This window comes from Cariama cristata, unplaced genomic scaffold (genome assembly GCF_000690535.1).
Source record: "Cariama cristata isolate BGI_N322 unplaced genomic scaffold, ASM69053v1 scaffold6926, whole genome shotgun sequence".
Lineage (NCBI taxonomy): Eukaryota > Metazoa > Chordata > Aves > Cariamiformes > Cariamidae > Cariama > Cariama cristata.
In genome coordinates, this window is record NW_009622643.1 from 27,932 (window position 1) to 41,099 (window position 13,168).

The 13,168-nt window shown below is 39.5% G+C and overlaps 1 protein-coding gene across 1 annotated transcript in view; it reads left to right on the forward strand.

The window, feature by feature from the left end:
• Nucleotides 1–12,926, forward strand: part of FAM169B (family with sequence similarity 169, member B) — a gene marked incomplete at its 5' end in the record, with an annotated part of 28,288 nt that extends 15,362 nt beyond the window's left edge. The window contains 5 exon segments of the mRNA XM_009702402.1: nt 4,880–5,062; nt 7,457–7,585; nt 11,582–11,658; nt 12,644–12,688; nt 12,690–12,926. Coding sequence (XP_009700704.1) covers nt 4,880–5,062; nt 7,457–7,585; nt 11,582–11,658; nt 12,644–12,688; nt 12,690–12,926 — 671 coding nt within the window.
• Nucleotides 12,927–13,168: the final 242 nt, after the last annotated feature.

Genomic DNA, 13,168 nt, shown 5'->3' on the forward strand with positions numbered 1-13,168 from the left:
TCTGGTATGTGCCTATTCCTGTCCAATGACAGGCATGCAGCATTTACCACTGGGTATACTAAAGATTGATGAGACGTACTAAGCCACTAATGAGGCTGATAAGACACTTTGTCACGTGCCAAGATAAATGTCTCCAATTTTATCTGTGTCAGCGGCTTCCATATTAGACAGCTGAGGAGTTAGACCTCACTGAATGCAGCTACTTAAAGGTACAACAGGAAATGACAGTTCCCTGTCCCTTTATTTCCAGACAGCAACCTGAAAATGAAATATTTAGCAGGAAGCCTTCATATAGATACTTTGGTTTTGAAATCTGTTTTATGTTCTTTTAAGTATTTCTTTCAGATTTTTTTTCTTGGCGTGCTCTAAATCTGTGTGAAAACTTCAAAAAGAATGTGCTATGTGTAGTGATGTAGGATTAATGACCATGGTTACTGATGCTATTTCTTGTGCAATAAAACCATGTAATTCCCTGAAAGTTTTTCTTTTTTATTTACTGAGGACTAGTAATTACTGAAAATTGACTTTTACCACCTTCACATAAATGTCAGGAGCATGTAGAAGATTCATAATGCAAATAAATCAGTAAGGAAGATGGAGGATGCTGTGAGCCAGGAGTGTCTTAGTCCCTTTAAGAATAAAACAGAACAACTCCCCTATTTTATATAGAGTTTTTTTCCTACTGTTATATATTACTGTTTCTATAACGCATAGGAGCTGCTCAGTTGCGGACCAAACTGTCTGTGGTACAAAAACCAAAGAAGTCAGATTGTCAAAGCTTGTCCCTTCCCAAGCTTGCTGTGTCGTTTTTGTCAAACCTTGGTAGTAAAAGTGTGGAGAAAGATGGTTTTCTCTGTGATGTGAGTCAAACCAGCCTTAACAAAATTGGGTCCTCTGAGAAGGCTGTAAAACATGCCGTTGAACCAGGAGTAAATGCATTGTTGGCTTCTCATTCGTTCTTTAGGGACGCTCCACAAATCACAGTTTGGGAACACCTGACTGCAAAAACTCTAACCTGATACAAAGTAGGCAGCAAAGCAACCCTGGCTCAGTCTCTGCTTTTTCCTACGCCAGAGCCTTAGAGATGGTCTTTGGAAGTGACTACCCAAGCTAAAATCCATTTCACACCTTTCTTCATACAAGCCTTTGCAAATTTTTTTTAATACTTTGGTAGCCCAGGTGGTATTCTGTAGAAATAGATCCCTACAAAGATAATAGGATTTTATTTTTCATTGATTACATACATTTCTTTTAGGGAAAAAAAAATTAAATCGGAATTGAAGTTAACCTGACAGACAGTTAGCTGGAATCTTGTTAAATAATTGCTTTTGTCTCCCTCTGTTTTCTAGCAATAATATTTTTAAAGTACATTTCTGAGGCAGACTGAAGTTTCTGGCTGTAATAAAAATTGAATGACTACATACCAGTCAAGACATGAATTCATTTAATTTTATTGAAGCCAGAACCTTTGTTCCCCTTCTCACATACAAACTCACACAATGGGTTGACCTTGGGTTCCATTCAGCAGAAATATTCCTCACCCTTTACACAAGCACTCAGCCTGCTGAAGGCCTGTCCAAACATGTGTGTGCCAAGCCAACTTGTTCAGCAGTGAAATAGTCAGTATGCACAACCTTGTTTTGTTTGGGTCTGTTGGATGTGGGGACTGGATTGTTTTTTTTTTTTCTGGTTTGTGGCTCTTTGGGAATGCTAATGGCTGTCTGCTTTCCTGCCCTTGTAATATCTGTTTACCATTCTGCTGGCTCATAAAAAGCATTCCTGACCTAACCAAACAGATCAAAGGCTTTCAAAGGGCAGACTGTATGAATACTTCCATCTCCATCGCCAATGCCCTTATTTTCCCTGCTCCTCCCTCACCTCAAAACTTAGTCTGCTTGTGTGTTTCAACAATGAAACAAACCTCTGAACCAAATGTGTGAGAGCCTAGTGGTCACCTCTGGGCCACCATTAGCTTACGGTAACCTCTTTGCTGTTGGATGGGAACTAGAGACAAAGTGGCCTTTGTTCCAAAGGTTGGTTTGTGTGTTTATTTCAAATGGCTGTGGGCTATGACTCTTCTAATATGTTTCCCAGGGATGAGGTGAAGAATGACTTCATGGTTTCTTTATTTACAGTGCCTTTAGACATTACAAGTTTTTGTTGTCTTCTCAACACAAAATTAGGACCACAGACATAAATCACTCAGCTCCTGGGATTGCTGCACGGCAGTCTCATCAAGATTTATAGGAGACAGACTATATGAGATAATAATAAACTTATAAGGACATTTCCACCATGCAGGAATTCTTAAAGCTATTGACTTCGTGTCCCTTTCTTAGAGTGTATGGTGCAACACTGCTGGAATCCAACATCTCTGTTGGGCTGACAACTAACAATGGGACTAGGAATATACTCAATTTTTGGCTCATGAAAAAAGAGTACCTACCCATCATGTGTTACAAATATTGAAAGGTTATAAACACCATCACAAACCATCCTTTTCCAACAATGTTCTTGACCATGTGTTTGAAGTTAAGCATGCACTTTGATTAAGCAGGGGTGAACCAAGCCTGCATGTGAATGGATTGGTTATATAGCTACATACTCTTGTTGTATGGCTGAGTATGTGTGATGTCGATTCTTGCTAAATGGAGAGCTACAGCCTTGACAAATCAGGGTCTAGAATTAAATATAGTCATGTATGCTTTGCTGAGTTGTGATCCTAGAAAAGAGAGTAGTCAAAGTCAGGCCTGGCGACTGTCAGCAAAAGGTACTAGGCTCCGACTCAAGGAGCAGAAGTAGACTTCAATTTAAGTTAACAATGGGGATGTGATAAAGAAAAAATGGATCTATTAAGTAAAAGTCTTCTATTGGAAATTAGGAACAACCATTCAATAGCAGATCTGTCAAACTGTGAAATAGGTCTTAGTGAAGTGATGAAAGTTTCATGTCTCAAGACACTGAAAACTAGACTGAGTGGTACACTAGCACGTGGTAAGAGAGAAAACTGAGGTCTTGATGAGATTAGAACAACAAATTAAGAAAAGGTAATCTTTTTCTGTTATAAAGGCCTGGATATCCATTTCTATTTAAGCTGCTATGTACCCAGATAGAAGCAGCATAAAATCTTTATAAATATTTTCCAACAATGAAAATAAATCAGTGAGATGTTTCTGTGGTGATCTTATCCTTTATGTAGGTAGCTGATGAACTGATGTTGGTCGTTCATTTCAGGGTTGAATGCTTATGCTGTCAAGTATAGTGAATTGCTAATGTACCTCCTGCAATAGGACCCTAAGTTGTTTAGCGTGAACATTAAAATTTTGGACCCTGAAGGTCTGTTCTTAATCAACTTTCTCTTGACTCCAGTTTGAGTTTACCATACATGATTGCAAAATAAATCCCTTGGTTCTAATTTTTTTTGACAGTTTTCACTGAGAACTGAGTTTTAATAGTTTGGAAGTTTGTACTTGAGTCTGTATTTTGTCCACAGGTAGAGCATTATGTCATGTCCCCATGAGTTCAAATGACTGACTTAATGTGTTTATTAGCAAGGAACATCCTTGAGTGAAAACCCTGGTTTAACACTGATAGTAGTAGTTCAAGTGGTGGACTAGAAGCATGTACATGTGTGATAGATTACCACTCAGTAGATATCAAGTGACATGCAAAGGAGCACTTACAGTACTTTCTTAAAATGCAGCACTCTGTTTATGGCTTTATATCAAAATGCCTTAATGTCTGTACTCATCTTCCTATAGCAGTGTAACTTTTGTGGGCTGCAGTATAAGATTGAACTTAAGCTGCTGCTGCAAGTTTAGCTGTCACTTGGATTCGACTCGGTGCTTTCTCAGACATGGTTCTGTCTCTTTGGGAAGTCACTTGCCTTCCTGTGACGTACTGGGTTGTTGGGGCTGCCTGGCTTCAGCTCTGTTTTCTGAAGGAGGAGAGTGATGGACTTCCCTTCCTCTGGCCCAGAGTCACTGCGAGCGTGCGCCGTTAGGGATCTGTTTCTAGTTTCAGATGGAGCAACCCCAACACTTCTTGTGTGGTTCTCTTACCAGCAAAGGTTTGAAGATGACTCCTGGGTATGTGTTGACGGCTAACTGAAAGAGAGCAATATTCTTTTGTACAATTGTCTACGGAATTTACTGAGCTAGGAGATCAAAGACTGAATATGCAGTAAAAAGGTTGTATAACTTTCTGGCCAGTAAAAGTCGGAAAGGAGGTCTAAATGTTGGGGCCAGTCAAGTTTCATACTTAAGAGAATTATCATACCATTTGGGCAGGCACAACAGCAATGTATGCAGAGGCCAAGAGAGTCTCTCTTCTCTTGTATGAAATTGTTCGCTTAAGCAGTATTGGGAGTTTTCTCTGGAAGCCTTCTCCACTGTCCGGTTGCATCAGGCAGTATGGACCTTCTGAGTGTTTAGATCATACTGCATTGTCTGGTTCAGTGTATTTCATAAGAAAAGTTTGTGGGGTGATTTACCAGAATAGCCAAAAGATAAAGGATTATACTGAGATTACATTCAGAATATTTAGCCTCTGGCTATAGGCCAGTTATATCTTTTCAGTGAACTTTCCTGTGTACTTTGCCTGTGTACCTGGATCATCCAATTATGGAGAATCGGAGTCTGGAAAATACTATGGTGAGACCTGTCAACCATATGTTAAGCAAGTCCTCTCAGTTTGATGGCACAAATCTTCCTCCTGGGGGTTTTACAGTCTATGCAAATTCACTTCAGTTGAGGTCATCCTCATAGCCTGTGGAAAGGTATCAGGGCAGTATTTGTGGCTAGAATCACACAGCAGTTAGTTAGTGCAGCAATATCGATTTTGTTTTCAAATTTATGTATTTTTTACTGTCTGCTTTCAGGGAGCCTATGTGATGGTACAACCAGTCAATGTTACTTGCTGCCAGTTTTGGATACTATATTTGTCCGGAGAAAGTACAGAAGAGGTGGCCTAGGGATGAAAATGCTGCATGATTTCTGTCAGTCTTTCATGGCTGAGGATGCCTTGGGGATCAGCTGCCCTATTTCTGCTGCCATGTATCAAGGTAAATCGTTTGATGTGGAAACGTTAGGTAAGGGTCATGTATAATGTATAAATTTCAATATGGTCTTGGTAGGATTTTCTTAACTGTAGAAGAGTTCAGTGCACTTGTCTGAACTGAACTGTTGTTAGTGTGCAACTGGTTACTTTTCTTGAGACATCTGGAATTTCCTGTAGAAAGGTAGGCCGATATTTATGTAAGACAATGAGAAGCAGAAAACTCATACTGCCTGTTTGGTATTTTGCATTCTCCTCTCACTCTCTCTTAGAAATAGAACTATGTCATTGCCCTAGACAGTGACTTACCCATTTTATTTGACACCAGAGGGAAAAGAATCATAAGATGTTGTCAAGCCTACACTCTGCACATAATACTCTTGTAGATACTACATTTGTAAGAAATTAGATTTAATAAGCCATATACCTAGGCTCTGCTCATTCATACAGTCACGTCAGTACTTGTTTTGTATTGACTGTCTTTGAACATTTGGCACTTTTAAAAGATCACTAAGTATTTATGTATCATCTCTGTGTTCAGGTTGAAGTTCTGGTTTTGCTAGTAAAATTTACAGAAAATACCTGTGCTTACATTTTTTATATAACTGTTTTCTTTAGAAAAGCATTTTTTCCTGAAGTTGCTCTCCATATGGTATACAGTCTTTACTGTCATTTTGGGGGAGATGTTTCTATTGACTTCTGTCTTTACAGCCATTTCCTAATAAGTGTCAACAAAATTTTGACTGTATCTGTTGTTTCTCCTCGTCAGTATATGCCATTGGATGTATACAAATGTACCCCAATATATAGAAATGTACCCCAGGAGTTTCTAAGGTACTACTACTTCTAAATTCAGGAAGGAATAGTATTGACAACATTCTTTCTGTTCTCCCAATAATATCCATTTTTCTTATGGCAGGCATCAATGGTTTAGGTGCTATGGATCAGAAAGCTGCACTGATTATGCGTTAACACTAGTGATACATTGCAAGACTGTGCTTTTATCTCAATTAAGTTTAGAGATAATAGTGAATAAATTTGACTTGTATCATGTTCTAATTAGGTTTTCTGGGTCCTACTTTTATAAAAATACTAATACTGTAAGTTAAATTTTGAGTATATTGAAATCCCCGCTTGTTTTTAATTTCATTGGAACCACAATGCAACCTTTAAATCTCTGTACTAAACGTTTACAGTTTGCACTAGCATGTTATTTAATGTGCTAAAAAGGCCTAAAAGCAAGTAAAAAGCCATTTAGCAAATACCTCTATTTTGGTATATATGTTACTTTCAATAGCTTTTATTGAAATGATTAATTTAGTTTGGATATCCTTGGATAAAATTAATGACAGCGATATGCTCATTACTGTAAGGCAAATGTTTACATACTAGAATTGTTTTTTTTGTTTCAACATCCCATTATTGTTAAACTCAACTGAATGCTGAAGATAAATTACCCATTCTGTAGTATGAAGAACTACAATGGACAGAGGAGAGCATCAAAATAATTTTGTTGTTTACAGACTGCTGTCTTAGTACAGTTGATGGAGCTGATGGAATGGTGGTTAAGGAAAGTTTAAAAATCCCCTTTAGTTTTTTTGAACTGTTTGTCCTACAACATATGCCTCCTCTTGGCTCTGCAGATGTCCTAAGGAAACCTCTAAATAGAACGGATTTCAGTTTGATAACATAAGCAAACCTAAATGTGATTGTTTATCCAAATTATATTCATGTTCAGTGTGTACTGACAGTGATAGAAATCTGTGGGAATATGGCTTCTAAAAGTGATTGTATATCTGACACAGGTACCCTTGTGATTCCTTTGTTGGTTCTTCCTATTTCTTGTTTTCCACATCCAAAGAAGTAAATGAACCCCAGCAACAGAGTGTAGGGTAGCAGTAGTGAAATGGAGGGTGGTATTGGCCCAAGAACAAACTGATAACAAAGATTTTGTTTATAAATAGAAATTAGAGTAACATTCTTAATGGTTAAAGCTGGAAGATACTGAAACACCTTTTATTTCAGAGTAGTGAGGGTGAAAAAACCCACAGTGGTGTTAGTCTAAAACCTGCTAAGTGTCTGGAGATAGTTCTGTGATGCTGTGCCAGAAGAAGGTGGCTCAGTAAGTCATTTCAAGTCCTGTATTTCTGCACTCACAAGGAAGTAATTAGACTGAAGCACATGGACAGGATTCACTCGTGCCTGTTTAGGTCATTCCACATAGACTTTTTCTAAAAGCCCCAGCTAAAAGAAAAAAAAGTAAGATGAGAAGACAGAAGAAAACATTTCCAAAGGAACTAATGAAAGTAGGTCTGAGAGAATTTCTGGGATAGAATACAGTCCCTCTTCCACTATACTTTTCACTCATTCATGCTTTTCCCTATTGGTTTCTCCTATTCAGTTTGCCAGAAATTCTTACAGACTTATCCCGAGGAGCAGAAGCGACTGTGGGAGGTGGAAGCACCAGGAGATTGGAGCCAGCGAGTGAATATCTGGTTAAAAATTCAGATGGAGTCATCCGCTTCAGGAAGTGAGTTAAAATAAACAGTGTGAACTTGGCCATGTTAGTTATATAAAGATAAGAAATAAAATCAAAGGTTAGGTTGTGATAACAGGTAGGTGGTTTCTCTGTTGTTTGCGCATGGAGAAACTACTAGATGTACAGTCCAGTTCACTGGTCTTTCCCAGTAAACAGGACAATTCTTAGAAACTATGAGGTAATGAAGTGGAACTACAGAGCATCTGAGAGATACTGAACAAAGCACAGTCTTGGCATAAAGTGGCTGTAACTCCCATTGCAGTGCACTTACAGCAGGGTAGAAGTTAGCCCAAAAAATTCCTGTTGCACAACACAATGTCTGGGTTATAGCAAGGGGTTTGTTTCTCTGAAATTATTACAAAGAAGAAATTTGTATGGCCAATGGGCAATGTGTTTAATTACCTTCAGTTTGCTGCCAATACCATTCTTGGATGGAAACACAAACATTTTCATTATGGCTTTTGGAAGACTGAGTACACTCCTACAGGGTAGGTCCTTGCTGGGAGCATTTTCTGCTTACTTCACAAGAGATAGAGACAGAGTAGGAAAACCTTTTGACAATTCATGTGGTGATCTTGTTGATGTAATCTGTTCACCCGGCCTGGGGATCCAGACAGGCCCCTCTGCTGCATGCACGTAAGCTGTGATAAGCATGAGGTTCCAAAAGAAGGGCACACATTGTCTCTTTCTGGAAGTGCAGCAAGGAGCGCTGCAGAGCAAATTGCTGCCATGCCTTCCCACATCTATCCTGCTTTGTATTGGCTTGGGGATCTTCAATTGAGACATTGCATTTCATCTTGTCTGCAGCACCTCACAGGAGAGTTAAGGCAGAATTTAGCCCTAGGCTGTGTTCCCCTAAAGCCATTATATTTACGTTCCTCATGATTTAAACCAACAAAAACTGGTGTTGCTCTTTCCTTTAATCCATCCTGCTAAGTTCAGTTTATTAATGGCAATTGAAGAGAATTATGATCAGATCAGTGGGTCCTGGAGGAGAGTATACTTTTTTTTTTTTTCTTCTTTTTACCATCTTCTACAAAAACAAACAAACAAAGAGAAATGACTCAAAACATAAGTAAATACAATTCCACCAGAGTGGAATTGTAAAAAACACACATGAGGCTTGGTAGCTGCCTTGGCCAGTTCTGCACGTAAATGAGATATCTCATATCTACAAAATGAGGAAGGAGGGAAAGTATAAACCAGAAATTGGAGGGATGTTATGTATATTAATATGGATTGTGAATTGTCATGTGATCTTTATAGTGGAAGGGAGCAGAAACAAGTGAATTTGGCACTAAAATGCATAATAAAAATCTGCTTTTTAAATTATATTCTCCACTCTGATGCACAGCTCACTGGGCATCGCTTTACTTTACACTGAATGTGCTGAACAGGCTTTATTTCATCCATCTTCAGTGGAAAATCAACCCACTATAAAAACAGTGTTTAAAACAGTGTGTAATACATTTATTATATCTGTTTTACATATGGAATCTACTTGTGTGCTTCTTGTGCTTATATTATCCCAGTACTGTGCATATTAGGCACCCAGGGAAATACCAAAGGAGACTACAGGACCGATAATGCCTGCTAAAACTGGGGGAGTGTTTCCCTGCTTTTGCTTTGTCCTAAAGGCAGCATGACTCCTGCATAGCTCTATCTGATAGCTGGTGAGGAAATAACAAGAGAATTTTCCAGGGCTTTACACTATCTGTTAATAGTAGATAAAGCAGAAACATTTTCTGAATGCAGGAATCCTGTATCATCTGACCTAGCATGCTGCTTACCATACACATAAAGGGAAGCTTATGTTTCCAGAGTTGTGGTATAGGGACAGAGAGAGGAAAATGATGTGGCATAGAATGGAAACCACTGGAGTTGTACACTTACGTGTTCCATGTGTGCACAGTCATATAGATCTTCTGCAAGTTTGCAGACAACACCAAGCTGAGTGGTACAGTTGCTAGACCTGAGGGAAGGGATGCCATCCACAGGGATCTGGACAAGCTCGAGAAGTGGGCCTGTGTGAACCTCATGAGGTTCAACAAGGCCACATGCAGGGCCCTGCACCTGTGTTGGGGCAACCCCCGGTATCAATACAGGCTGGAGGATGAAGTGATTGAGAGGAGCCCTGCTAAGAAGGACTTCGGGGTGCTGGTTGATGAGAAGCTCAACACGAGCCAGCAATGTGCGCTTGCAGCCCAGAAAGCCAGCCATATCCTGGGCTGCATTCAAAACAGCGTGGCCAGCAGGTCAAGGGAGGGGATTCTGCCCCTCTGCTCCGCTCTGCTGAGACCCCCCCCCCGCAGTACTGCCTTCAGCTCTGGGGTCCTCAGCACAAGAAGGACATGGACCTTTTGAAGTGAGTCCATGAAGGCCATGAAGATGACCAGAGGGCTGGAGCACCTCTCCTATGAGGACAGGCTGAGAGAGTTTGGGTTGTTCAGCCTGGAGAAGAGAAGGCTCCGGGGACACCTTATGACAGCCTTCCAGTGCTTGAAGGGGGCTTATAAGAAAGACGGGATCAGGCTTTTTAGCAGGGCCTGTTGCGATAGGACAAGGGGTAATGGTTTTAAACTAAAAGAGGGTAGATTCAGACTAGATAAAAGGAAGAAATTTTTTACAATGAGGGTGGGGAAACACTGGAACAGGTTGCCCAGAGAGCTGGTAGATGCCCCATCCCTGGAAACATTCAAGGTCAGACTGGATGGGGCTCTGAGCAACCTGATCTAGTTGAAGATGTCCCTCCTCATTGCAGGGGGGTTGGACTAGATGACCTTTAAAGGTCCCTTCCAATCAAACTATTCTATGATTCTATGTATCTATCTTTAGGGGGTCACTTGGGAACATAGTGCTTCATTCCTACTTGCTCTGTTATGTAGAAAGCAAAACACAATGTAATTTGATATTGTCAGTGCCAATCTGGATCTATGGCAACAACCATGAAAACAGACAAGTCTTATTCTGCTCTGATTTCTTAGATCCCTGTCAATGTTTGCAATGCTATGTTTTGGAGCAAAATTATTGAGAAGAAAAATTGAAAATTCTGCTCATATTACACTTTTTTCCCCAGTACTCAGGATTGAATACTATTAATGCTGTTGTAAGAATTCTGGAATCATAGATATTCCAAAAAAGGTTTCTGTAACCCTGAGGTCAGAATTTTAAATTTTGCAAGGTTATGTGGCTGCATCTAGTGGCAGTAGAGATAAACTGCAGCACTCTGTTTACTGCAACTGGTACTTCAATTTGGATGTGCACAGGTAGACATATATATACACACATATTTCTGTCTGCATGTATACATATATCTATAAAAATAAAGCTTTTTAGCATATCACACATAGCTGTAATTGTTCATTCTAAATTAATTCTGATTGTTTGAAAAATGGAGAGATTTATTTACAGCAAATAGTCTCGGTAACAGGAACACAGTGACATTTCTCTTCTGGGGCTGATTGGAGGAACAGAAGTCATTTAACATGGTTTGGTCCTAGTTGCTAAATCTACCAGGCAGTGAACTGGGCTGTTTTGAAGTAGCTTAGTAATATACATAAAGCATGTAAATGTGAAGGTAATGCAAAAAATTAGCAGACTGAGCAAGAATTAAAATAAATTTCAAATGATTGCTTATAATCCTTTATCTGAATTACTCAGAGTATCTGCATTTTCTGAAAGGGAGGAAGGGATATGGGTTTTCTGGGTGTAAGAGATGAATGGATTATCTATTTAGCAGAACTTTCTAAGCTAAGAAAGACTCAGAAACATTTTTTTTTCTAGTATAGTTGTTCACTTTAGTCTTTTGTGGTAGTGTCGTCAGGCACCTGGTTTGGTTAATGAACCAAAGCAAGGCAAGAGGAGTTGAAGGCAGCATTCAGGTGGCTTTTTCTGATGTGTTTTTTAAAATGGCCACGGAAGTCTGCTAATGTTTTTTTTCCTTTTTAATCTCTTTCTGGGGCAAAACTGTTCACCCCGTTTCTCCAGAGGCTGAAGTGGGCTCTGGTATGGAAAGTGCTCAAACCAGTAAACCCAGACAATCAGATGTGGACCAGATGAATAAGGTACAGTGACTAATTTGCTATTTTATGACTTTCTTTTTCGTTGGTGGCCTTTTCTCTATTTAGTGAAGTAGTGAGGTTTAAATGTGAGAGACCTTCACAGACAACTATAGGTGTGTTTTTACTACTGACCCATAGGTTTATGTAGGTAATCATAGCTATATAATGTATATACATACACATATAATTGATTCATATAGCTAATTTATATAGCTATAGTAGTTTGAGAGGCTACAGACTACAGGATAGTTTCCGCTAAAAGTTTTAGTTTGATCCTTACTGACATAACCAAGCTGGCATACAGCAAATTCCAAGGTTTGTGTATGCAATGGCTTTCTGAACTGAACTGTGATTTTTCTTGTGCCTATACAGGGTCTTGGGTCTGAGACCTTTAGAATGAGTAAGCCAAGCTCTTTATGATACTCATTATTTTGTGCCACTACTGAGGTGCACATCTGACTGGAGATCTGACTGGAGGCCTAAAACAGACTGAGAGATTTGAATGAAGCCTAAACCTATTTAAGAGTACATGTGTCACAGTAATGAAGCTTTTTCAAGTAATAAAGAAAAAGGAGAGATGAGTGGAAGCAAAACAAAGAGCTGTAGGGGTTGTTTCCCCAGCACATTTTGGCTGCCACACAATTAAATCATTTTTTTTTTCTTCAGACATGGATCTCCTGGGGGAGCTATGACAGCACTGGCCCCTGTGGTACACGCTCTTGCGTTATGTGCTGTGGTCACGGCTTCAGAGCCCACCCAGCCAGATCAAGGCTCCCTGTACTCCCAGTTTTCTTTATGCTGACACTTCTGGGAACTAAGGCAGAGCAGCAGGAATGAAGCTGTTCTTTACAAACAATGCAGCTAAGTTTCCTGACTTCCACGTTTATGGTGGCGTCGGTTGGCAGAGGCATTTTATATTAGCATCAAGTCACTGTTTATGTTGTTTGTCTATAATTTGGTGTTCCCTCTGTCTTGGTTCTAATTTCAGGGTGTTGAATACATTCCTGGTGTTGGGAAAGTGGCAGGAGATGCCACAGGAAAAAAAAGATGACACACCAGGAGCAGGAACTCTAAACTCACAGGATCCTGAACAAGAGGACTTAGAACCAGGTGCAGGCAATACTCAGCAATGAAAAGCATTCAGAAAAAGAGCAGACCCTGGGGGCTTAGTTGGAGACAAGGCCACCAAAAGTTTAGAATTATACCATAAATGCACTTTCAAAAATCAGCAAAATCAGTATGGTCTAAAAATTGTAGTTGACTGTTCATAATTTGTAACGCTGGAGAGATTTCTTCAGGTAAGATAAAATTTTTTTTGCAAGACGCATGTTCTTCATCTTGTGTTTTTTTTTTAAATAAAGCTTTTGTTTGCTACTTGTCCTTTTCTTTTTCTTCTCACCAGGTAATTAAGTAGTAGTTGAGCCTAGTTATTTCCCTGCTCTGAAAAGATTTTACTGGATTGCATGAGATGTCCACAAGGGAGTAATTGGAGGGCTTGTAGATGCTGATGTAA